At 43.3% G+C, this 23,035-nt stretch overlaps 1 protein-coding gene across 2 annotated transcripts; it reads right to left on the minus strand.

Annotated features, from left to right (window-relative positions):
* Nucleotides 1-27: 27 nt before the first annotated feature.
* rab3gap2 (RAB3 GTPase activating protein subunit 2 (non-catalytic)) lies at nucleotides 28-22,696 on the minus strand. Of its 2 annotated transcripts, XM_030082020.1 has the most exons (36): nucleotides 22,294-22,696; nucleotides 20,510-20,595; nucleotides 19,279-19,396; nucleotides 19,110-19,191; nucleotides 18,659-18,706; nucleotides 18,465-18,540; nucleotides 17,646-17,747; nucleotides 17,435-17,534; nucleotides 17,273-17,293; nucleotides 16,802-16,900; nucleotides 15,203-15,351; nucleotides 15,008-15,087; nucleotides 14,515-14,604; nucleotides 13,783-13,922; nucleotides 12,698-12,893; nucleotides 12,215-12,358; nucleotides 11,271-11,353; nucleotides 11,116-11,180; nucleotides 10,898-10,988; nucleotides 10,487-10,608; nucleotides 9,995-10,208; nucleotides 9,759-9,856; nucleotides 9,304-9,412; nucleotides 8,979-9,139; nucleotides 6,949-7,123; nucleotides 6,478-6,678; nucleotides 6,221-6,327; nucleotides 5,403-5,469; nucleotides 5,140-5,210; nucleotides 5,015-5,050; nucleotides 4,802-4,876; nucleotides 3,385-3,600; nucleotides 2,787-2,876; nucleotides 2,330-2,554; nucleotides 1,329-1,493; nucleotides 28-1,198 (listed from the first exon to the last, which is right to left on the minus strand). In XM_030082020.1, the coding sequence occupies exons 1-36, from the start codon at nucleotides 22,400-22,402 to the stop codon at nucleotides 1,046-1,048; spliced, it is 4,164 nt and encodes a 1,387-aa protein (XP_029937880.1). In that variant the 5' UTR covers nucleotides 22,403-22,696; the 3' UTR covers nucleotides 28-1,045. The 2 variants fall into 2 exon arrangements, with proteins under 2 accessions (XP_029937880.1, XP_029937881.1); XM_030082021.1 differs by lacking the exon at nucleotides 17,273-17,293 and having other exon boundaries at nucleotides 1,046-1,198.
* Between the last annotated feature and the right edge of the window lie 339 nt (nucleotides 22,697-23,035).

Consider the following 23,035-nt stretch of genomic DNA (forward strand, 5'->3'; position numbering starts at 1 on the left):
AGAATGAGTAAAGACGTGTCCAGCCACTTGAGAAGCATCAAACCTCTTTATTCTGCATTACATTGGCCCAGTGGGGGCAGTCAGACAGAGCACTACAGAATAGGAGGTCTACAGGCACAGCTAGTACAGTACTGTCTGCTTATATAAATAAAAAATAAGGTCTGTATTTCTTTATGATACATCACTCTAGTCTGTGAGGGGGACAGTGGAGGGAGAGATGTCAAACAGAACTGTGATATGGCACACAACAGTTAGGAAACCCAGAGGGTGAAATCTGTTCAAATCTGATGGATGTGAGGGGGCGGGGCTAGTCACAAACCAGAAAAAAAAAACAAAAAACAGTGAGTTGAAAAATGACATGTAAATGACAGTAAAGAAAAGATATGCCCAGTTCCATCATGACCGTCTCACTTAACACATCCTCCTAACGATAACTCTTCACAATACTCTTCAATAACATAAACACGGGTATTAAATATAATTTATGTTACATACTTGAGCAAAAATACAAGGATGGATTGAATAAAAATCATTTAAAAGCCCACCATATCCATTCTCTCTTTACATCTCTGCCTGTCCTTTCATTTACACTTAACTCGGTTTTAGGATATTTATCAGGCTACCATGAGCTGAATCATAAAACACAAATCCTGTCCTCTCCTGTCTTCTCCACAACGAGAAACAAAGCTTATTAGGCTTATCTTAGTCTCTTATTAGTTTTATCTTCCTAGTTGCTGAAAATGCCCCCCTGCCTCAGGTAGGAGCAGTTTTCTGGACTCAATGGTATAAAATGAAATGGCTTTTCCAGCGAAGGTGGGTCAGTGTGAGTGGACTGAGCTACGCAGCGTGTAATGAGTCTTTCACTGCATCGAGGCCTTCCTCTAGTCACCGTGTAGCCCTTCAAGAAACCCACTATCTCTCTGTCCCTGGCCATCTCCATCCTGCTGCCTCCCTCTTTACACATCATCCCTCCCTCCTTCTGTCCACCTTGGTCGGGGCTTTCGAAGCGGCTCCCTCTCCCTCTCCTCCCTCCGCCCGTCCCAGGTCAGTCCTCGGTAGTGAGGGCCTCCACGGCCTCCAGGAGGTGCAGGGCCAGGCTGTACTGGCCGTGGTTCTCTGGCAGGATCTCGATCAGACGGCTCACCAGCCTGCTGCTCTGGGACAGTGGCACCATGGGGCACCGCAGCTCACTGGGGTCCTGGGAGACGGAACAAAACATCAGCGTTATGGGACACAAAACTGAAGCGTTGAAATGCTCTGTAAATTCTAACTAGCATGGTTTGTAATTTGGACATTTGCGCTACACAGGGGAGTGTTGGGAGTCTCACCATAGCCTTGAGCCATGTGCAGAGGGTGGGGGGCAGGCGGGCCAGCAGCTCCATGGCGGGCTGTGTCTGGCTCTGGCTGTGCAGCAGCGAGTAGCTCAGCCTCTGGCCGGTCAGCACAAGCAGCTGGGAGCCCAACACGTCCTTGTCCTCCACCTCCAACATGGCCTGTGAAGGAACACAGACTCAGGGTGACGGCTCCTCACAAGCAATCATATCACCCAGCAAGCCGCGTGTGATGAGTCTTTCATTGCATCGAGGCACTGATCATAAATTCTGACCATTAAACTGAATGGATCTGCTAAAAATAAATAAATAAATACTTTGACTTTGGCCTGAAGCAATATGAAATGCTTTCAAATGATTCATTGATGATTCTTCAAATAACCCAAAACAACATAAAACAATAATAGAGTGATATAACAATACTATAAGCTGCTACATTTTTTGTCAATATTTTTTTTATTAAGTAATTCTGTTGTCTGATTTTTTTCACATTTCAGAAGAAAATGACAATCTTCCAAACAAGGTTGGCTAAAATCCAACAACTGGCTCATTAAATCATGCAGTACAAGCTCAAACTGAATGGAATCACTCCAAAAAAGAAAATATTATATCAAATCGCCAACTAGTGACTCACAGACTGAACTCAATCTCTGGTATTTCACAGCCCTGCATGTAACATGTTCATGAAAAGTGAAACATTTTCCCAATTTTCTGTTCAGTGCCTGCCACTGAGTTTTAGAATCAATTTCAAAGTTTTACTGGTTACCTTTGAAAGCATGGCACCGTTCAACCCCTGCTACATTACAGACCTCACAAAACCTCTAAAAGTCAGATTATATAGTGGAGACCTGAATTTTCTTGGAGTTTGTGCAAGTGCAAAAATCATGGATATACATGTCTGTATCAAGCAATGCTGAAAGAATGAAGCAAGCCGCCACAGCCAATCAGCTGTCACTCTGCTGCTCCACAGAGGACAGGGACATGTGTGGCTTCCCTACCTCCTCTGCCCTGAGGTCCAGGCCCTGGCTGTAGAGCTCACACACCAGGTGTCGTCGGAGGATGTCGGGGTTGACCTGCAGCAGGGAGCCCAGCTCCAGACACATCGAGGGCCACCAGTCGGCTCTGGGGCCCGTGCTGGGGAGAGGGGGGGACCCGGGCCCGGTCGCTGAGCTGGGATTATCATCTATGGCCTGCACCCAGCCAGTTAGCACCCGCAGGAGGTACTGAGGCAGAGCAGGAATGATGCAAATAGAGGGGAGATGGACAATGTTGACGAGGAAGAGGAAATAAAAGGAGGTGAGAATCCATTTTCCACCATGAACAAGTCCACATCGTGAACAGAGGAAGGAAACTGGGTCTGCTGCTCGGTCTTTAGTTGCAGCTGTATTTCAATTATCTGCTGTTTATGCTCTGTGTATTATTCAACCCTGTTTGGTGTGTTTCCTCTTTTCTCACCTCCTTTCGTAGCAAGACCAGCCCGGGGTCCATGTCGCCGCTGGGCATCAGCTGGATGGACGTCAGATCTCTGAAGAAAGCATTCTTACCCTGTACAAGCAGACACGCACACACATGCACACACACACACACACACACACACACACACACAAAGGAAAAGTAGTGCACAACATTTAATTTCGCCACTGTTTTATCTACAAAAACAGGCCTCTAAAATGAATAATATTAAAGTGAGAGACAAAATTTGTGGTAAATTGGTGGTATCATACATCATGACAGCATTACAAATATTTGTGAACTCAAGACACACAAACTACATTATCAGTCAAATCAAAAAGCTAACAGTATTAAAATATCTACATGCTTCATGATCTGGCAATAAATAAATTATTCTGCAACCAGTTCTAAAGGCTGCTATTTTACTTTGACCCTAAGGGTTTGCTGGCTTGAGGTCAATTTAATGAGCAGAGCAGGCTGCTTCCGATTTTGAGCCTTGATGTATAAAGAAGAGCACTGTTCACATTTGGTTCCAGATTTAGTTGAAACAGGCTGACAAGGCTCGTAGCTTGAAAGTTGACACGTGCATTCCACTCCTCACCTTGCTGTCGAACAGGCTGAGAGGTTTGACCCTCAGACTGAAGGTCATTGCAGCATACAGCAGCGAGGCCAGCAGACAGTGGTGCTGCACCAGGGGGTAGTGGACGCCCCTCTGCTCCAGGGCCAGCTCAGCTATGGAGGCCGGGCCCTCCGCCCCGCACCACACCTCCTCCACACACAGCTCCGGAGGGGGAACCTCCTCCACCCCCGAGTCCGCCTGGAAGAGCAGGGAAGGGGTTTGTGGTTTTGAAAAAGAGATTCAGGGCTTTACCGTTCACATTAACACTGAGGTGCAGAAAAAACTACAGCACGTGCAAAATTGTGAGCCAGCAGGCCAGCTAATAAATATAAAGCTGATCTGGCGCTTATCTGTTCACTATTCAGTTCACTAGACCTGAAACAAGTTGGTAGATGTTTATCAGTAGTAGTGGTAGGACTAATAAATTAGTTGTAGTAGTAATAGTAATAGTAGTAGTGGTAGTAGTAGTAGTAGTAGTCATTGTATTAGAAGAATTAGTCGTTGTGGGAGAGTAGTAAAAAGGTACTTCTACAAGTTAGAAAATGCTAATGAAGGAACATACATTTGAAATATTAAATAACTGATAGTAAAATTTCAGGGTGTCTACAGGTGAAGACATTAAGAAAGAGAAATTAAGATTTTTTTTTTTGCTGAATTTAAGACTGATTTTTGGATGAATCATCTTTAAATTATTAAAATAACCACTGCTGGTAAGTATAAAGGTAAGTATGTATTTGGTCCAGGGCAGATGTAAGTTTAGACAGGAATATAGTTGGTTATTAATTAGATGATTCTACTAATATATTTAAGAAAAAAGTGAGTTGAGTTTATCAACAGGAAGTATTTTCCCGACAGGTATGGTATTAGGTTCAGCAGCAGGCCTAAGAGTGATGTGATGTGATGCAGTAAAACTTTAGTAATTTTAACACAGAAATAAATGGACAAATTAAATTAGTTAAAATGTCAAGATGTCACAGGAAATTTAAGACTTTCAGGGGCATGTTGATAACCCGCATTATTAGATACAGAAATTGAGATTTTAAAGTTGTGGTCAGACTCTTGTAATAGATGTAATAGAGTGACAGATTACATAAAGGCTTAAGTAGGGATACTCCCACACTGTATCAGAGGTGTAAAAGCCACAGCATATGATAATGTATTCGCCATGGAGAGTCTCAAAAGGCAAACAGGCACAAAAGGAGACGCGAGAAAGGGACATATCAACTGCGTCACGTTCAAACAGCTCTGTGGCTGACGGCTTTCATTCAGTATTCATGCTCTGTGCTGGATTTAAGCGAGGCACTGGCCATTCTCCATGCTTTGGCTCTGGGTTCTCTTTACTTACGTAGTGATTGATAAAAGATAAAGGGCACTGATTGTAAGCCAATAGGCCAGTCACCTCCATGAGGATCTGCAGCAGCTGGACACAGGAGCCCAGGAAAGACGTCATGGCTTTGTCTCCCATTCCCACGTCCTGCACACACAAACACACAGGTACACTCATTGCTACACTTTTCTCACTTTCATCAACCAATCAATCTATCAAAGCAAATAAATCATAAATGGTGTCACGTATTTGCATTTCAATCTACAGTGACAAAAACACACTTACCCGTCGACATAAGCGATCTTTGGGTGCCTTCCCCACCTGAGCGGTGAACATTCAGACAAGGTTTTAGATTATAAAATGCCTCCAACGACTAACATCACCCTCCATATATGTGCACAGCAACTCACCTTCTCCATGAGGAAGGCTGCGGCTGAGAAGCGTTTGACGATGAACGTGCTCCACATCATGGAGGAGATGCCTGTTAGGACAATCGAGTCCCATGATAAATTATAGTCACTTCAAGAATGTCTCAACTGCATCAACGAGTAAAGATCAGTTGAAAAGGATAGACTGTAAAGTCAGATCGAGCCATTTACATGCATATGTACAAACATAAGGCAATAATAAAAACATTTGTGTGCAGGTACATAGAAGTCAGTGTCCTACTCACCTAGCTGGATATGTGGACTAGAGACCAACTTCAAATGTTCCACCGCCCAACACAGATATCGACCCTCCTAGGAACAGAAAGCAGGAGTGACTCTAGGCAAAAATATTTTGGGCAAAATAGCCTTTTTTCCAACTTATCCAGACTGAGACAAGATGCATGATACCATTTTCACCTCTGTACGTCCAGTGATTCAGTTCCTATGGGTAGCATTTCATGTTAGCTTAGCATAAAGACTTGAAGTCAATGGATGTCATTAGCCCAGCTCTGTCAAAGTGAAAAAAGAAACGTTACAGCAACTCTAAAGCCATCTGATTTACACAGTGTATCATGTTTATTTGAAATTCACATCTTGGGATTTTATTTTTAAAAAACGAGAGACGAGTGTTTAGGAGAAGTTAGATGGTGAAACTGTAACACTACACATTTATCCTCCCTCCCCAGAGATCCGCACACCGCTGAATAAAGGGGTAGATCTGGCACAAATTAACTTTTCCTAAAACAACTTTAATTTTTCTGGACGTACAGAGGTGACAATGGCATAGAACATCTTGTCTCAGTCTGGGTAAGTCAGAAAAATGCTATTTTGCCCAAAATGTTGGAGTATTCCTGTAAAGAGCTTAAGCCAGCAAAAATCCATTCTCAAAACACTTTGCAAGCAATATTTTATGTAATAGGATTTTATGTAATTTGCTCCGGTCAGTCTCACTCTGGCCCTGCCTGTCACTGGAAACTGCTATGCAGAAACATGTTTATTACATCTGCAGAGTAAATGAGTGAACACTGTGCGTCACATGATCTATGCATGTGTGTATCTGCACCTCGGGGTCTTTGTTCCACTGCACCACGTATTCCCAGCAGCAGTGGGCGAAGAGCAAGTCAGGGGAGAGGGAGTCCGGGAACCGCCGACACACTGCCACCAGCAGCTCTGCAACAGCAGCGGACAAAGGATTTGATTTCAAAGTGTTCAGAGGTGCAAGAAACAGGCATCCAGCTAGACGAAAGTGACTATTGTCTTAAAGGAGAGTATTTTTATTCAATTAAGAGCCCACTACATGTTGTAGACCAAAAACGCCACCTGCTGTATTGTCTGCATCCTCCTGTTTCTTCTCATTTTCCTCTTGTCCCTCTTTTCCTCCTCCTCCCGCTCTTCTCTGCTCTGACTGCTCAGAGTTGTCATCTCCCTCCTTCTCCTCTCTCCTCTGGAGAATCTCCTTCAGTCGCTCGGGGGCCAAGTCCTGCCTGAACACCCACTTTGCGATGCTGTCAGCTATGCCACCTGGGGAATGGCATGGATGTAAGTACGAAACATTTTAAAAATTAACAGGTTAAACACGTCTGTAGGACTGACAAAAAAAAGTAACTTTCTAGGCCTTTTGTAAGGCGAAGTATGGATTTTTTCTTAGTGTTGCCAAGTACCTAGGGACTAGGGAAGATGGGTATGGGAGAAAGAATAAAGAAAGGGAGAGAGGAGGGGAGGACAAAGAAAGAAAGAAAGAGCGAGCACACAACATTCCTCAGGACAAGAGGCTGATTCTCCGTGGTTTACCTCTGCCTCCCTCCAGCAGGGTTTTGACGGAGCACTGTGCTGTAGCGCCTCCTGCTGTTCCCTGGGGTGGAGGCACCCACAGCAGCGTCTGCAGCACCAGCACATCCTCCAGCTGGCGAACACACACCGCCCACTGCTCAAGCTCCAGGGACACCGCCTCCCACTCCGACTGCAGCTGCCATGGACACACACACACACACACACAAAATACAGACAAACATAGTAGGTATGTATTTCACTGCATTATCCTTAAAATTTGTAGGAGTGTATTCCAGTAACACAGGATACAGCATCTGTGTATTTGGGAGTGGAGATTTTTGTGGCTGCACTTGTTTGAAGGTGCTCAGTTCCCGTCACCTGACAGATGCACGCCGGCGAGGGGGGGGGGCGTTGTACTGCCATGATCAAGTGCACTTTTCTGCAGCCGCTGACCACAGCAGAAAAACAAACATGTCCCTAAATATGATGGCTCAGCTGCAAAGAAAATCAGCCGCTGAACGCAGTTTCATTTAACCTACAGTGTTTTATCTACAGGGCTCGCACCACTGGAGCCCGTCATGAGCTAAAAAATGTCATTCCTTTCTGGTTTGTTCATGTTGTTTTTTCTAAAAGGTCTGGTTTCATCAAAAGCTGGATTTGCTGAGAAACACAACTGAGAACCACAACAAGCTGTAAATCATACTGTAGAATGTGGTAAAATAAGCCTTTTGAAAAAAAATCCTGATTATTCCCAACATCCTCAGTTGAACACATTTATTTGCCTGCTTGAAATACACTTTTTTTAAAAAAAAAAAATTCCATGATATTCCAGTAATTGCACACACAGTGGGAACCCAGTTAAGGTAGCCAATGACTTTATCCATTAAGTATAAAGTAGCCTAGCTGACATGCTGCCCAGTAAAACATTATTATCTAGCTTTGCATGGCTATGAGCTCTTAGGATAAAACATCTAACAATAACTGTTAATTATTTATTCATGGCATAAAATGCAGCTCAAAGTGCTTTACAAAAATGTATTGAAAACAAAAAAGATATATATTTGAAATAGTAAACAGGAAAACAATAAAAAGCAATAAAACTATAATACAGAGAATTAAAAAGAGGTAGGTAGGTACAAAAAGATAAAGGATTACTACTGGTAGCAAATACAAGAGATTTTAAAAGGACTAAATTCAGGATATAAAAACCATAATATAAAAATATCAGAGGATAAATTAATTAAAAGCAAGACTATAAAAATAAGGTTTTTTTTTTTGCTGCTTTTTAAAATGATCAAAAGGGGTTGCCTGTCTAATATGCGGTGGAAGTACGCTGCAACTCCTCGATGCAGAGCTACAAAAAGCTTCACTAAACTTTGTGTTATTTATTTGCAGACCAGGGCTTTAAAAACAAGTTAAAGAATTACACAGTCTATCGTCAGTGCTACTGGAAGCCCAGGGTGAAGATGCTAAAACTGGTGCAATGTGTTCTCCTTTATAAGTTTTCATTAAAACTGTAGCTGCTAGATTTTGAGTGGGTTGCAACCAATCAATTTTTTTTTGTTTTGTTTTGTCTTTATAAACCAGAATAGAGTGCACTACAATAATGCAGGTGTGAAAAAACAAAAGCACAAATCAGTTTCTTAGCATCTTCTAACAAGAGGTAGGGTCTGACTCTTTTTTTTTCTTAAATGATAAAAGACTCTTTGTAGCGCTGCTGATGTGTCTTTTAAAATTTAACTCAGAGTCTGGGTAACACCATCTTTTTTTTTTTTTTTTACTTCCAGCATAATCATAACTAATGATGTCAGGAAATGGGCCTGAATGTTTCTTCTTCTGATATATGTAGCCACTGAATCTTAGATCCCTTACTCCTCAGTTTGTGGTTTCTGTTTTGCCTTTGGGTGATTTTTATTGCTGATTCAGAGAAAGCAGGTCGCAAGCCTGTACAAAGTGAGAACAAAGTCCACCCAACAAGAGCCCTTAGGCGCACCTGCTCTTACACACCTTATCTGGGCTGACATGCGTATATGTGTGTGTGTTGTCTCTACCTTGCTGTCAGCCCGACTGGTGATGCTGGCTTTGACAGCGTAGTGAGCCACCAAGGCAGCCAGCAGGGCGGCGGCAGCGCTGTGGGACTGGACACACGCAGTGCGCACCTGCTGCCACCAGGGGGAAACAGACTGGGGGTCCCACGACTCTTCCACCGCACCTGAAGACAACACGGGAGGAAGGTCAGGTATGTACTGAGTGTTTCATCAGTTTTTCACCAGTAATGCAAATTTTGAAATTACGGCCTCAGTATTCAACATTTGAGGTATCCTCCTTTCTCCACCAAAGAAACAGACGAGCGAACAGGCCTCAGAACAAGCATACCTTTCATGTTGCTCAGGGTGATGAGCAGCGTGTGCAGGTTTCTGACAGTTTCCTCTGGCTTCTTCAGCACGTCCTTCTCCCTGTGCAGCCACACACTCAGCAACAGAGACTGACACAACGAGAGAAACAGGGAGACAAACATTAGAAAAATCCATTAGAAAACTTGTAGCACTGCAAAAGACTTTCTACAAATGGCTAGGACAGCTGCCACTGACAAGTTTTTAGGACACTTTCTTTTATGAGTCAGTCCATTGCTGTGGGCCACTAAGCCAAGAAAACTGCACTTTACTTTACATAAAATAGCATCATTTCTACTCTCCATTCATTGGACATCATTTCTCTGTATTTCACATCTCTCCTTCAAGACATTTTTCCATTTTCTACCAGCCTCTCCCACACTTTTGCCATCCATTTAAAAAAAGTAACTTCAATCCATCCATCTCTCTCCATCTTACCAGCAGCTGCTGTGGGCTGACGCCAGTCTGCTGTAGTGTGTCACACACCCTGCGGAGCGGGCTTTCTCCGGACAGACAGCCCCAGAACAGGAAGCTCCCTACACAGGATACACAGGTGCACACCATTACCGCGTGTAGGATGTTGACATCAATACTTATTCCACTTAACCATCCATTTGGAGGTACATGCAGCATTAAAGCGAGGGCGTGTGTGTTTGTGTTCATGCCGGCATTACCCAGCTGGTTCCATTCGGTGTCGGCCCCGCGGACCACCCTAACCTCCCCGTCCTCAGTGCACTCCAGCTGGGAGAGGAAGGCGCGGGCAGGCAGGGGCGAGTCAGGGGAGTCCTGGGCGAAGGAGACGCTGGGCCTCGAGGTGAGCTGGGCGTAGCGCTGCAGGGTGGGGCCCAAGCGAGACAAATCCTCCTCTATGCCTTCTAGGGAGTCCAGCTGGGGCAGAGGAGGGATACGGTAGAAATCAACCAGACAGAGAGAATGTTTAGCATGGGATTATGGGGGATAATGATAAGGTTTGTGGTGATTATCAAGCAACAGCACAGATTTTACTGGCATATAGATCTAAAACACTCAGCAACCCCCAAATATCATACATCATGTTCAGTATATATGTGTGTGTGTGTGTGGTACTAATAGCTTCAGTGGGTGTGTACACTGGACTGCAGTTATGTGTGTGTGTGTGTGTGTGTGTGTGTGTGTGTGTGACTCACAGCTTCGGAGGAGGTGTCAGTGTCTGCGGCAGAGTGCAGCTGCTGGATGTCTGTGTAAAGCTGAAGCAGTTTGAGCTGGGAGGAGCAGAGCTGGAGTAACGCTTCGTCCACAGCCTCAGGGTCTACAAGGGAAAACACACACACACACACACACACACACACACACACACACACACACAATCACAGAAATGTGAAACATGTAGCCAAACACACAGCATACAAGCTATATTTTATAGGTACCTTACGTTGTTCCCCTACACTGTGGTATAATCTTTTCTCCATCTCCATGCATCAAAAGCCTTCTTAAGAATGTACATTAGTGAAATACTTGTTGTTTGCCTGATCTTTGATGTCATACCTTAGATAACGCTAACCAATAGGAATTCACTTACAAACGGACTGATACTCTACCTCGTTCCTTCAGACTGTCATGTAAGGCTCGGGTGATGTTGGTCAGACAGGAAACAGGAGCGTTCTTATTTGACAGAAGAGATTCCAAAGCCTGCACATAACGTAAACACATTAACAAAACAAACATGGGGCTGAGAACCTGAAAATCAGCCTTTTGGCTATCGCACTCATACAGTATATCTGTGTGAGTGGAAAACTGTGCCTAACGTCGTCTTCACCTGTTTCTTAATGGCGGGGTGTTTGATATCCAGCAGCACGCTCTTAGCTTCACTCTCCAAAATATCTGCAAAGAAGAGATGAAATCAAAGCCTATCCTTATACACCTTTACAGGTAGATACCTCTAACCAGCCTCCACTCTATTCTCTCTCTCACCTGGCTCCACATCTCTGCTCCTCAGAATGGTGGTCAGTTTCTTCAGCAGGTGCATGTCTTTGGCTCGCTCACTCTTTTTGTCACTAGACCAGAGAAGACATAGAAACATGAGGTCTGGGTTACGTGCAACGACACTTCCATGAAAAACACATTTCATAGACAGCTTGTAGATTAATTAACAGAAGAAAATATTAGAGAAATATAGAGATAGAGAAAGATAGAGAAAATGTGGGTATGCACTGTCAAGATCTCCTAAACAGGGCTCATAAGTTAAAGACTGTAGCTGCTGCATGAAAATGTGTGTAGCCATAAGAATGCGGTAAAGATCATTTGTATGCGGCAGACCTTCCATGAGTAAATAAATGCTTTAAAAAATTATTGTAGCAAGTGATGCATATCTTTAGGTCATCGTGGCACTTAAACAAAACATCTTATTTGTTTTTGTTGTACAACTATGTCAGCATTTGACTGTAAATGAGACGTGATAACTTTGTAGTGTTAACAGCCATAAAGAGAAACTGGCAGCAGCCCAAGCCATCTAACTGTACCCGACCAAACGTTTGTGGCATATATACAGAATTAATGACATATATTTTATTAGTTCTATGGTTTCATATTAGTTCTTTCTTCTATGGTCAGTTGCCTATGATGCCATACAGGACCACAACCCCTTTAAATTAAAAAATAATATAAAACAAATTACAATTATAACACAGTTATCCATATATCATGATATAAACATCCAATTATTAGACATTATTATGCACTGGAGCTGATTTTTGAATGTGTGCAGGAGCAAATCTGAGTCTCACTTGATTCCACATTTGCTAAAAAAGTCTACAGGAAATACTCATGTGTCCAAAAAAAAATGCTTACATGACTACCAGCTGATCTGTTAGATCATGTGAAAGCACATGTGTGTTCACGTCTGTGTATGTACCCACCTGAGGGCCAAATGAAAGGGCACAGTCACTGTCCTCAGGGCTCCGGTGGTGGGATCCAGCAGACACACCTGCTGGGTGTGGAGCTGCCAGCCCTGACTGGTCACACTGTTCACCCCCATGAGACGGTAGCCGGCGTACAGCAACCTGGGAGCGCACACACACACACACACACACACACACACACACACACACACACACACACACACACACACACACACACACACACACACACACACACACACACACACACACACACACACACACACACATATACACACACACAGATAAGGAAAGAAAAAATAGCATTGTTTTATTATAAGAGTATCGCTTGAACTTCTAGTTTCTGTTGGTTTCTCTTTGATTCACAGTGTTTACAGACCAGCCTCCAGTGAGCACCTCTCCATTTAAAGCAAAGGCCATCTATGTTTCTGACTTGTTTGCTGTAGACTGAGTGTGTGTGTGTGTGTCTGTGTGTGTGTGTACCTGCAGTGCTTGCCGACAGTGAAGGCTCCCACTCTGGGCCCCTGCTGTGTTCCCCAGACCTCCAGGATTCCCCTGCGGGGGGCGTAGATGACCAGGAACTGGGCATGGCGTCGGGGGAGGGGAGCGGAGGGCGAGGACTCCCGTTCACCCCGCCCCTCGGAGACCTGCACCCAACCCAGCTGGGCGTCACGGTAACCTGGGGTTGAGACATAAAAATGAGTGAGGAATCAAATCACAGCTGTATGTCATGAAAGTTGGGAAAACACAAAATGTCTCAGACGCTGATTATTGCCACAATTTGGCAACACGACTGATTTTCAAGACTGCACCGGTTTGGGGTGCAGCTGTGTGTGAAAATTAAGGACTTTAATCTCTTTCCCCCCGAGGACCTCGTGAATATTTCAGACAGCTTCGACTTTTACCACTAAATTATGTACAAGTCTTGAGGTTTCTCCTCCTGGTGGGAGCTGGTCAACAGATCAAATCTGAGTGGAGGCAGTCAACCCTGATATGCCAGTAACTAAGGGTGTCATGTAAACATGCCTTTGGAGGGGATTATGACTGTGTTCTACCTTTTTAAACGTTCTGCGTTATCTCTATTTCACCTGCATATTTTTCCCTTTCTTTAAGCTCCATAATTTTTCACCCCTTTTAACCATCACACAGCAAATATTACATCAACTATAATGAACAGTTGGGCAATAAAGACAAAATGAAATACCATGTTATCTTCTCCCAAAAACCTCAACCCTCAACAGGATGAGGCAAATAATAAGTTCAGAAATTTGTATTGCTTTACTGTAATGCAGCCTTTGAAACCAGAAAAATACTAATTTCCAAAGTCCCAGCCAATGACTAGTCACATAGCACAGTAGAAATATACGGTAATATCAATATATTACCCAGCCCCAGGGATAGCAGTAGAGCAGGCTACAAATTCATAAGAGGTGCTCAGCCTTTAATATTAGCCAAACCTGTCAAATTCTATATGCAGACCTTTAGGCTAAGCTGCTATATCATTCTCTCCTTTTTTTTTAAACCATTCTCTCCTTAGTTCTTCATCTATTTCTCTCCTTTCCACTCACCCTTCCACATGCGGATGGCGATGCCTCGGGCCAAGTCCAACAGAGTGACCCGGCCAAAGTCGTCTGTCACTCCGGCCAGCGTGTTGCAGGGGGACAAACAGATGGATTCGCCGTGGCGACGAGAGTCTGGGAGACCAAATCTGGAGGAGAAAGATGAAGAATGAGCTTAGAGTGAAAAAGAAGCTGCCTTTGGCCTGTAAGTATAGCGCCTTCCTATGACCAATCAGTGTAATTTTGAAAATACTGAAATACAGCAGTGAGGTGCATCATTTCACCAAGTTGTGTCAGACTCCAGCAGATATAATGTGTGAAAAAATGAACAAATGAATAACCAAAAGGAAAACTGATCCAGTAAAAGATGTTGATAAGCCTGACAACAACACATCTTGCTCATGTCTGATTCTGTACATGGCTACATGCAATCCATGAGCTTGTCTACTAGTCACATCTACACTAATTAAAATGATAATGCTTAATGTTGTGATGTGTAGTTCCTCTATTTTTACTGATGTTTAAATGGAGGATTTGTAAAGGACGATAAAAGAAATCTAAAATTTTACAAGTAAAAAGAGAAATAAATTGCTAAAAACTCTATGAAATTAATTGAATGTGGAAAAAAGAAATTAAAGTGGCCTTGATATATCTAATTTTTTTTTTCCTTGGTGGCCACTCTGCAGCTTCACAGCTCGGGTGATTGAAATGCATTTTTGTTGAGAGACTGTGATTGGTTACCTGACTGCCAACGGTGTTGCTGGCTCCACTTTGGGCTTCTGTTTCTGAGCAGGATCCTCTTCATTCTTGTTTTTCCACCCCAACCACCCACTGAGAGAAGGGGGAGAACGAGAGAGAGAGAGAGAGAGAGGGAGAGAGAGAGAGAGAGTCAATATAAAAGAGAAATGATTAAGGGAAGCAGAGTGCATGAAAAAGTAATAAAGGAGAGAGAGCAAGAGCGAGTAGGAGGGTAGTGAGGTCCATCAGGAATACAGTGAAAGGAGTGTGATGGAAAACACCATACAAACATCCTAGTATGGATGAATTTGGCAAGAAGAGGGGAGTGGGCTACAATTCAGACTATCAATTGAGCTGCTTTGTACAGCCGGTGCTGTTGTGGTGGCTGTTGGCTGTCAATAAAGCAGCATTCAGCCCCCACATGTCTCCACTGTGTGATTGACAGGGAGCAAGTGCTGTCTGGTTGGCTCTCACACACACTCACACAAACACACACCTAGCAGCGCTGAAGAGGGCTGAAGTGAGTTTGCTGGCCACAGCAAGAGCCACATGAGAGAGGAGAGGCTGAGAGCTTCCCTAAGGAGGAACAAAGAGAAAAAATACAGTTATAGTCTACAACAGAGACACAAGTCAGACAGACAAATGCCTGTACATGTATTATTCTGCTGAAGTGAATGAAGGGCCTACATACCTCGACGGCATAGTAAAAGCCTGTGTAAGGCCCTCCGCCCACGGCGATGTACTGGCTCATGGCGGGGGGGCTGCCCTTGACGGAAGCATGAAACCCCCCCAGGATAGAAGCGTTCTTCATCTGGTCAAACACACACAGTGTCATAATGCCTAACAGAGGGAGGGATGGAGGGAGAGAGCGTGGGTGACCGAGAGGTTTGGCAGGGGGGAGACAGCAGAGGATGAGACAGAAATTGTGAATCAGCTTTGAGCAACAGAAAGTCAGCTTTACACTAATATTTCTGTCTTTTCCCATCACTAGTAGTATCCTCTCCTCTTTCCTTACATTTCCTCCCTTCCTCTTGGCATCCCTTCAGCTGCGATCAGATTTACTGCAATGAATGCGTTTTTTTTTAGAAGCTCATTAATTTCAAATGACAGAATCTATTTCCAGCATGTTATTCTGACTCAGATGCACTGTGTTGCAATGAAGGCATTTTTGGACTAATGTAGTAATCATGCCTGCGTAAACAAAAACAAATGTTGTTATGTTTGGTTTTTGCCAACTCTCAAACACGTTTTTGCGGCAAGAGCATTTTGTCAGTGAGTCAGAGTTGCAATAAAAATTCATGTGATACCATCTTGTAATCAGTTTTAGCCAGTAACGTGGCTGAACACGTAAAGGTGGCTGAGCTAAGAGCCCAGCTGGTGATGATAATCAGGCACCTCGACCACATATATGAACAAAAGTCAAATTATTTTTTTATAAAAAAAAACAACAACATTCATTTATGTTTTTTTCCTCTGAAACCTATGAGACAGAAACCTAGACTTGTCATACAAAATTCCCTTTATTTATTCTCATAAATGCTTCTGATTTGCCACTTTGGCCAATGAAGATGTGACTTAGTTAGTAAGACCGGCAAATAATGAGTTGCAGTAATCGATCCTGGATGTAGTACAAGCATGAATGACAACTTCAAAACCATTTCAATTTCAGCTATTGATCTGAGATGGAAGAAACAAGTTTGAACCAATTTATTTATGGATTAATTAATTAAATCTTAACTGGAAGTCAAAAATAAAACCAAGATTTCTGCAACAGGATTTAATATTGTTAGCAAGAGGACCAACAGAAGTGCAAGTGTATCTTGCAGTGGGAACCAGACCAGGAACCCTCAGTTTTGTCATTGCTGAGCTGGAGGAAGTTTGAAGCCATCCAGCCTTTTATTACAACCATTCAAGCTGAATTTCAGCCTGAAAACTTGGATAAGGTTGGTTCAGCGAATAAAAATTTGGTTAACTGAATTTAAGTGGGTTTACCCTCCCTTACATCTCAGGTTTTATCTCAATATATTTAGACAATTCATGATGTCATACCATATTCATCCCTTTTGCTCTTATACACCACTTCTTGCCCTCCTGCCCTCCATCCATTTGCCCCTTCACCCACAATGCTTTGGGTCTTTTGGGTCGACATCCTCCATACTACTGCTCCCTCCATCCATCCTTCCTGCTTTCCCTCCCTTACAACTGTCTATATCCTTTCATCGCCTGCCCATCGACCCCTCCTGCCTTTCCTCTCTCCATTCTTTCCTCCTTTCATCCCCCCGTGTCTCACCCACGCTGCTGTGATCCACAATGGTGTCCATGTCCTGCAGACCCCACTTCTTATAGGCCAGGGGAGGAGGCTGGATCGCATCACTGCCTGCTGCCGCCGCTGGATACACGGGGACAGACAGATGAAGAGAGTGAGGAAAGAGTAAAAAGCTGAAAATGGACATTAGTTAAATTAACAAATTAAGAAGGACAGTAACAGGAGGGATTTCATCTTTCCTTGGTCATTTTTCGGTGATTTTACAAATGGATGCTCTGTCCTTTTAATGATAACATTAAATGTTTTAGGCTGCAAGCAACATACAAGAACAGGCGGATCTACACACACATACACTACCATAGCATCAGAGGCACAGAGAAATCCTGATGAAGCTTAGGTGCTATCCTCTAGAGACATGTAAGCGCTGCGCCTGTGCAAGAGCAAAAGTGTGTGTGTCTACATGAGTGTGTATTCATATCTAGATCTCCTCAGTACCTGAATCTCTTGTGGCAACCGCTATCCACCCAGTCGGAAAACAAAGAAGATTCTGTTAACGCACTGTAACGACACTACAGAGGCCATGCAAGCATGCACACGAGTAACCCCCACCCCCCTACAAATACACACACACACACACACACACGCAAGTATCAATACCTCGAGCCACTTGGTTCCTGCAGGCACGCAGAGACTGAAAGAGGCTGAAGCCATCGATGGTGACCAGGGCAGACGGGTAGAGGATGCTCAACTCCTCGTGCTGTGGTTGGATAAATTGATCATCATACGATTAAATCAAAATATACTACGCATTTTCTAGCCATGCATATCTATACACAGCACTGACATGAGTGTACTGTGTGTGTGTTACCTGCTCAGTTACTCCTGGGTGACGGGGGATCTCATATGTGCGACACTTGAGCCTCAATACAGGGTCTTCATTCAGTAACTGGGCTAAGAGCAGAACCCCATTCTGACAAGATATAAATAATTTTGCATTAAAAACTGGTATTACTGACTATTTAAAGCCCATAGTGAAACTGAATCATACTTTCTTGATTTGACGTATTTCCTGGTAGGATCATTTCCATGTGTAAACCGATAGGACAGACCAACGAGATACTGTATCACAATTTTATTTGAAGGGGATAGGTGGATGAAAGAGGATGTTTGAAGATTTGTGAAGATTTTATTAGTTGGAATTTCACTTTACACCCACTAGTGAAGGATAACGTCACTATTTAAGATACTCAGTTTTACATCAGGTGGAGGTCATGTGAGGTCATTTCACAGAGACTTTAATGTTTTGCTTCCAATATAAATTTACTGCAATTCTGAAAAAGTTTTGGCTTGCAGATGAACAATAAGCTTTTTTTTTTTTTTTGCAAGTTTCTGAACCAACTACAGATCAAATTGCATATCTGTTTAACTCCACTGTTAAGCAGCACTGCAAACATTAACTGTTTTACAGCTTCAAGATGCATTAAATACTTGCATTAAACTTGCTACTTGTTCGCTACCCGTTATACCAAGAGCAATTTTACTTACTTTGTGTGTGAATAATAAAAAAAATACTTGGTACTTGGGCCATCAGCAGGGTGACAGAAACACTGGTTCATGTCACTAGCCTACAAAGGAAGTGCTTTACAGAGCAACAAAGTTAAAACTGTATTGTACATCGATGAGGTACCTCTGTATAGAAGCGCACATATCCAGAAGAGAAACCCACTACAACACACGTCCAGTCAGGCCGGCCTGTTGAGCTCCTACACACACACACACACACAAAATAAACACACTCTGGCCAAAACCTACTATTATCACAGATAAGCAATTTTGCACTTTTGCTTGCAATAGCTCTCATACACGTGCTAAATATCTTACCTCTTCTGGCTCGCCAAGGGCACACAGATGACGCTGCTCACACACTCTCTGGAGAGAAAAACAACACACACACACACACACACACACACACACACACACACACACACACACACACACACACACACACAGCAGGAAGTAAGGTCTGAGTGACTGAGTTCACATTACATCTGACTGCTTAAAGGACACTGTACACACTCACTGTCTCAGCCCTCAAATTCTTACATTCTTTTGTTTCTCCACCGCTGAGCTACTTTCTTATTTCAAAGTCATTCTGCTCTGTTCTCCGCTCAGTTTTCTTCCCGTTCTGCGGTTAATTTTCATACTCGCCTTCCGGTTTCACCTTCATACTTTTTTCTCCATTACATTACCTCCTCCCTACTCAATTCTCTTCATCATATCCTCTCTTGTACTTTCAGCATCATCATTCCAGCTGCTCTGGTTGTTCTCTTACCCTTCCTCGGTGCTGAGGGTCCCACTCCAGGACACAGCCAGGGTCATTTCCTCTCTGCCACTGTCATCTGTACGCCACTTGGCTGAAAGGTGCAATAATAACCACTATATAAACTCTTTGTGTACTTAAGAGAAGAGTGTGTGTTTTTTTGATATATCTGTCATCATACCTGAGAGAAAGACAGCCTTCTGTTCGCGGGCCACCACAAGCAGGTCAGAGCAGGGCGACAGGGACACCACGCAGTCCTGCATCCAGGTGATGCTCTGCCCCGCACCCTCTTCCTCCACCTGCAGAGCAAAGGGAAGTAATAATGATAGCAAACCAGATATATTTAAATATTTATGGGAGCACACCTCGTTATGATCAGCGCTGTGTTGCTGTGGGGATCTCCCTGCTACACACACACACCATTCTGATTGTTCATTTGCCTAATTTCATTGGCTATTCCCAACTCATTATGCCCAAGTAACACTGTTTTAGTGCATTCCATTTAAATCATCATGATCTGGGGAACAGGTTATTTAAATAACCATACCATTGTTTCTGTATGTCTGAGCCAGTTTACTACACTGTCCTCATGCCTTAAAGACAATCTTCCTAGCACATTGTACTATACTATTTCATATTTCTGAATAATGTCTTGATTACCCTATATTTTTAACTTCAATTGTTCTCTGCTGCTCCAACTTACTTTTGTGCCCAGGTTTAGAAGACCTGATTTTTTAAAATTTTACCTGTAATTTAGTTGAAATTTAGGTTCCTCGGGGACTATTTTCTGGCTGGAGACACGCAATACAATCTGCTGAAAATGTGGGTGGACATCTCATTTACTTTACAAGGACCAAATCACTAGAAAAAGTACATTTAAATATGTGTTACATTAAATCTCATAGCACAATAAATTTAAACATTTTTTCCCCTAAACACAAAATAAAGTCATGGAATGCCAACAGAGACAACGAGATGTTATTCACCAGATGAGCTCACTGGACCCTGTCAGCCCTCAGGACCTGGATCTCGACTCATCTTGATGCCAAATTCTCTCTTTGGCTTGGGCTGCTGAGCTTGTCTAACCCTAACCCTATTCCTGTCACTTCATCAGGTCTAATACATCATCCTTTGCAATAGAGAGAAACGTCCAAACTTCAGTTTGCTTGGTAAAATAATGAATGTGACTTAATGAGTCAATTATTGGGCAGACAGGGACGATAGAGAGGAATAGGGAGGCACAAAATAGACAAAATTCCAGCATTTATTGCCAACATTAGTTTTAGTGTTCAACTACCTACTATGGGTTGAAAAAGGCTCTTCTTTAGAAATTTGGATTACAGTATACAGGCTTATGAATTTGTATTATCAGGAGGAGAAACAAAAATTATGATTATAAAGAAGAAACAAACCGTGGCTGTAGTGGCATCGTCCCCTTTGTGGTCATTGTTATCCCATGCTGACTCCCAGTCAGACGTATCCCAAGACAGCTCATTCTCTATTGGGGGAAAAAAGGGAGCAAAGATTGAAATCCACTTAACACTGGGTTTGCCCTCTGAGGTCGAGCTAACAGAGCTCCTTGTGCAGAGATTAGACTTTTTCACACCCAAAATCTCCCTGGCCTAATATCTTGCTTTCCTAATATGGAATCTACCTTGAAGTTAAATAGTTCAGCCAAGTGTTTCTGCAGCCAGCGACCTCAGAATAGGTTTTAACCTGCTTCTAGAAGGCCCACATATATCAGCTATGATTTAATGAATCTAATTTCCAAAATGTGACTAGACTAATTAATCTGCGGTGATGTAACCTATTACTAAGTGATGGATCTGGACAGATCACAGATGGCTGTGAAATAACACACTGAAGCCACAGTGGCTGTGTGAATGGAAGCACCGATGCCAATTACTACAAAAACAAATAAAAAAACAAACACAGCACACGTAAGTCTTACACAGCAAAACAAAAAAAGAGGAGAGAGGCGATAGAAGGGGAAGGGCTGATGAAGGTTGCGCTGAAGGGAGAGAGAGACTAAAAATACCTGAGAGTGGGAGGAAGAGAAAGTGACAGAACTGACAGAAAATCCAAGGAGAAATCCGGTTGCCATGGACTCCTGAAATGCACTCTGACTGTGTGCGGTGGGCACGGGCTTAATGACTGAGATGATGACACATACACCCAAAGAAATCAATAGGAAACGTAGACCTGTGCTGTGTGTGTGTGTGTGTGTGTGTGTGTGTTACTCAAGGGCCACAGGTGAAGTGCGCTGCTTCTGTGTGTGCTGAGCATCATGCAGTGCAGTAATCTTGTTCAGGTGCTCTGTGTGGGATGACTCACTGCACAAAGGGCAGACACATATCTTCCCACACCCACACCCCCCCTCCTCCTTCACCTCCTCTCCTCCTTCTCTGCCCTGCTGCTGGCATTGCAGAGCTCACCTTCACAGTAACCATGTGAAAACTATCTGCTCACTGCCCTGCCTTTGTTTATGCAGCAGGACAGGCAACATCCTTCAAGGAGAACATGAGCCTCCATGATCGATGTGTGCTGAGTATTTTAGGCAGGCAGCTCAGACATGCTTCTTATCTTCTTATATCCTCATCATATCACTACCTAGTTATGCACATGGGTGATATTAATATCTCAAAAGACAACTATATAAACCAAATTTAGGGTTAAGGGAAGTCGCATGGCTGCATTTTCTGCATCCATATGACATTAGTATGCTGTTTTTTAACTTAACGTCACTGTTGCTACACCTAAAACTTTAAATAAGTGTGAACCCATAGTCATATCGCTACAGGGATACTGGGCTAAATATCAATATATGAATTTTTGTCCATATCGTGCATAAATTGTTGCTTGCAATGATGAGTTATAAGAAAGAGAAACTATGAGATGCATCAGCAGGATCTTGCAGAGTGGCCCGCTTCATAATGTTAGCTCCTCTCCCTGTTTAAAGCCCGAGCTGACAGTCAGAGCTGCACAGACCCGTGCACCTGCAAACTGTGGTGAAATTCACCAATAAAATGAACTTTTTCCCTGACTTCTCTCTCTGATACCCGTTAACGTGCTGTTGTTCATACACTTGTGCAACTTAGCAAGCGCAGTTTCGTGTTATGTGGACGCACAACCGGACTGGCAGCCAGGGGGGACATGCTAGCTCCCTGGTCCACACCGATATCATTTGCCTATGTACCTGTTTGATTCTTGTCCTCCGGTGGGTCGGTTTTCTGGCTCTGGAACAAGAAGTCCCGGACCGTTTTGAGCTCTTGGACCCGACAAAACTCCAACAAGCAGCAGGACATCTCTTATCCCGTCCCGTCCGGAGCCCAGTGGACAGGGAATGAGCCAGTTAGCCTGCGAGCTAACCGCAGCAGTCTAGCAGCGCTGCAGTTTAAACCAAGTCGGTTTTCAAGTCCAGCGTATCGTCCCACTCCTTTGACAGCGGCTTCACAAAGTCAGAATTCCCGACTTTTACCAGTCTGACCCCTATAGAGATATTAGTAAGTGGCTGTTGTTCTTATTTTTTCCACAATTTTTGCAGTTCCCACCCTTATCCTGTGGTGTTTTGTTGATGACACATCGTTAGCATAATAACACTGATGCACTTCCGGGTTAAATCTTTAACCCTTGGAAAATAAAAGCAGCTTGGGTGCATATGTTAAGTACTCAGAATGATATGAGACCATGATTTAACGCTAAAATAGTTTTAATTAATGTGTGAAGTGTGTGAAGGTGCCAGTTGAATATCAGCTGTTAGTATGTGTGAAGTTGTATTGGCGTGGTTTGTTCACCAGAGGGCGCCAGATACAAGGCTAGTTTTCAATGAACTTGGTGCATGTCATGTGTCCGTCCCTCTCATATGTATATATATGGATTTTCCACTGCTCAGCTGTACTCATACCAGAACCCTGCTGTGTGTTTTTCCATTGGGTTTT

This window comes from Myripristis murdjan, chromosome 22 (genome assembly GCF_902150065.1).
Source record: "Myripristis murdjan chromosome 22, fMyrMur1.1, whole genome shotgun sequence".
In the NCBI taxonomy this organism is placed as follows: domain Eukaryota; kingdom Metazoa; phylum Chordata; class Actinopteri; order Holocentriformes; family Holocentridae; genus Myripristis; species Myripristis murdjan.

What these genes read in the sequence shown, in the direction of transcription:
- rab3gap2 (XM_030082020.1), bottom strand. Translation starts at nt 22,402, where the DNA reads ATGTCCTGCTGCTTGTTGGAGTTTTGTCGGGTCCAAGAGCTCAAAACG. An exon ending in ACTGTCGGCAAGCACTGCAG is followed by an intron (nt 12,359 to 12,697) that starts GTACACACACAC and finishes GTGCGCTCCCAG; the next exon opens with GTTGCTGTACGCCGGCTACC. An exon ending in AGTGGAACAAAGACCCCGAG is followed by an intron (nt 5,470 to 6,220) that starts GTGCAGATACAC and finishes TTCTGTTCCTAG; the next exon opens with GAGGGTCGATATCTGTGTTG.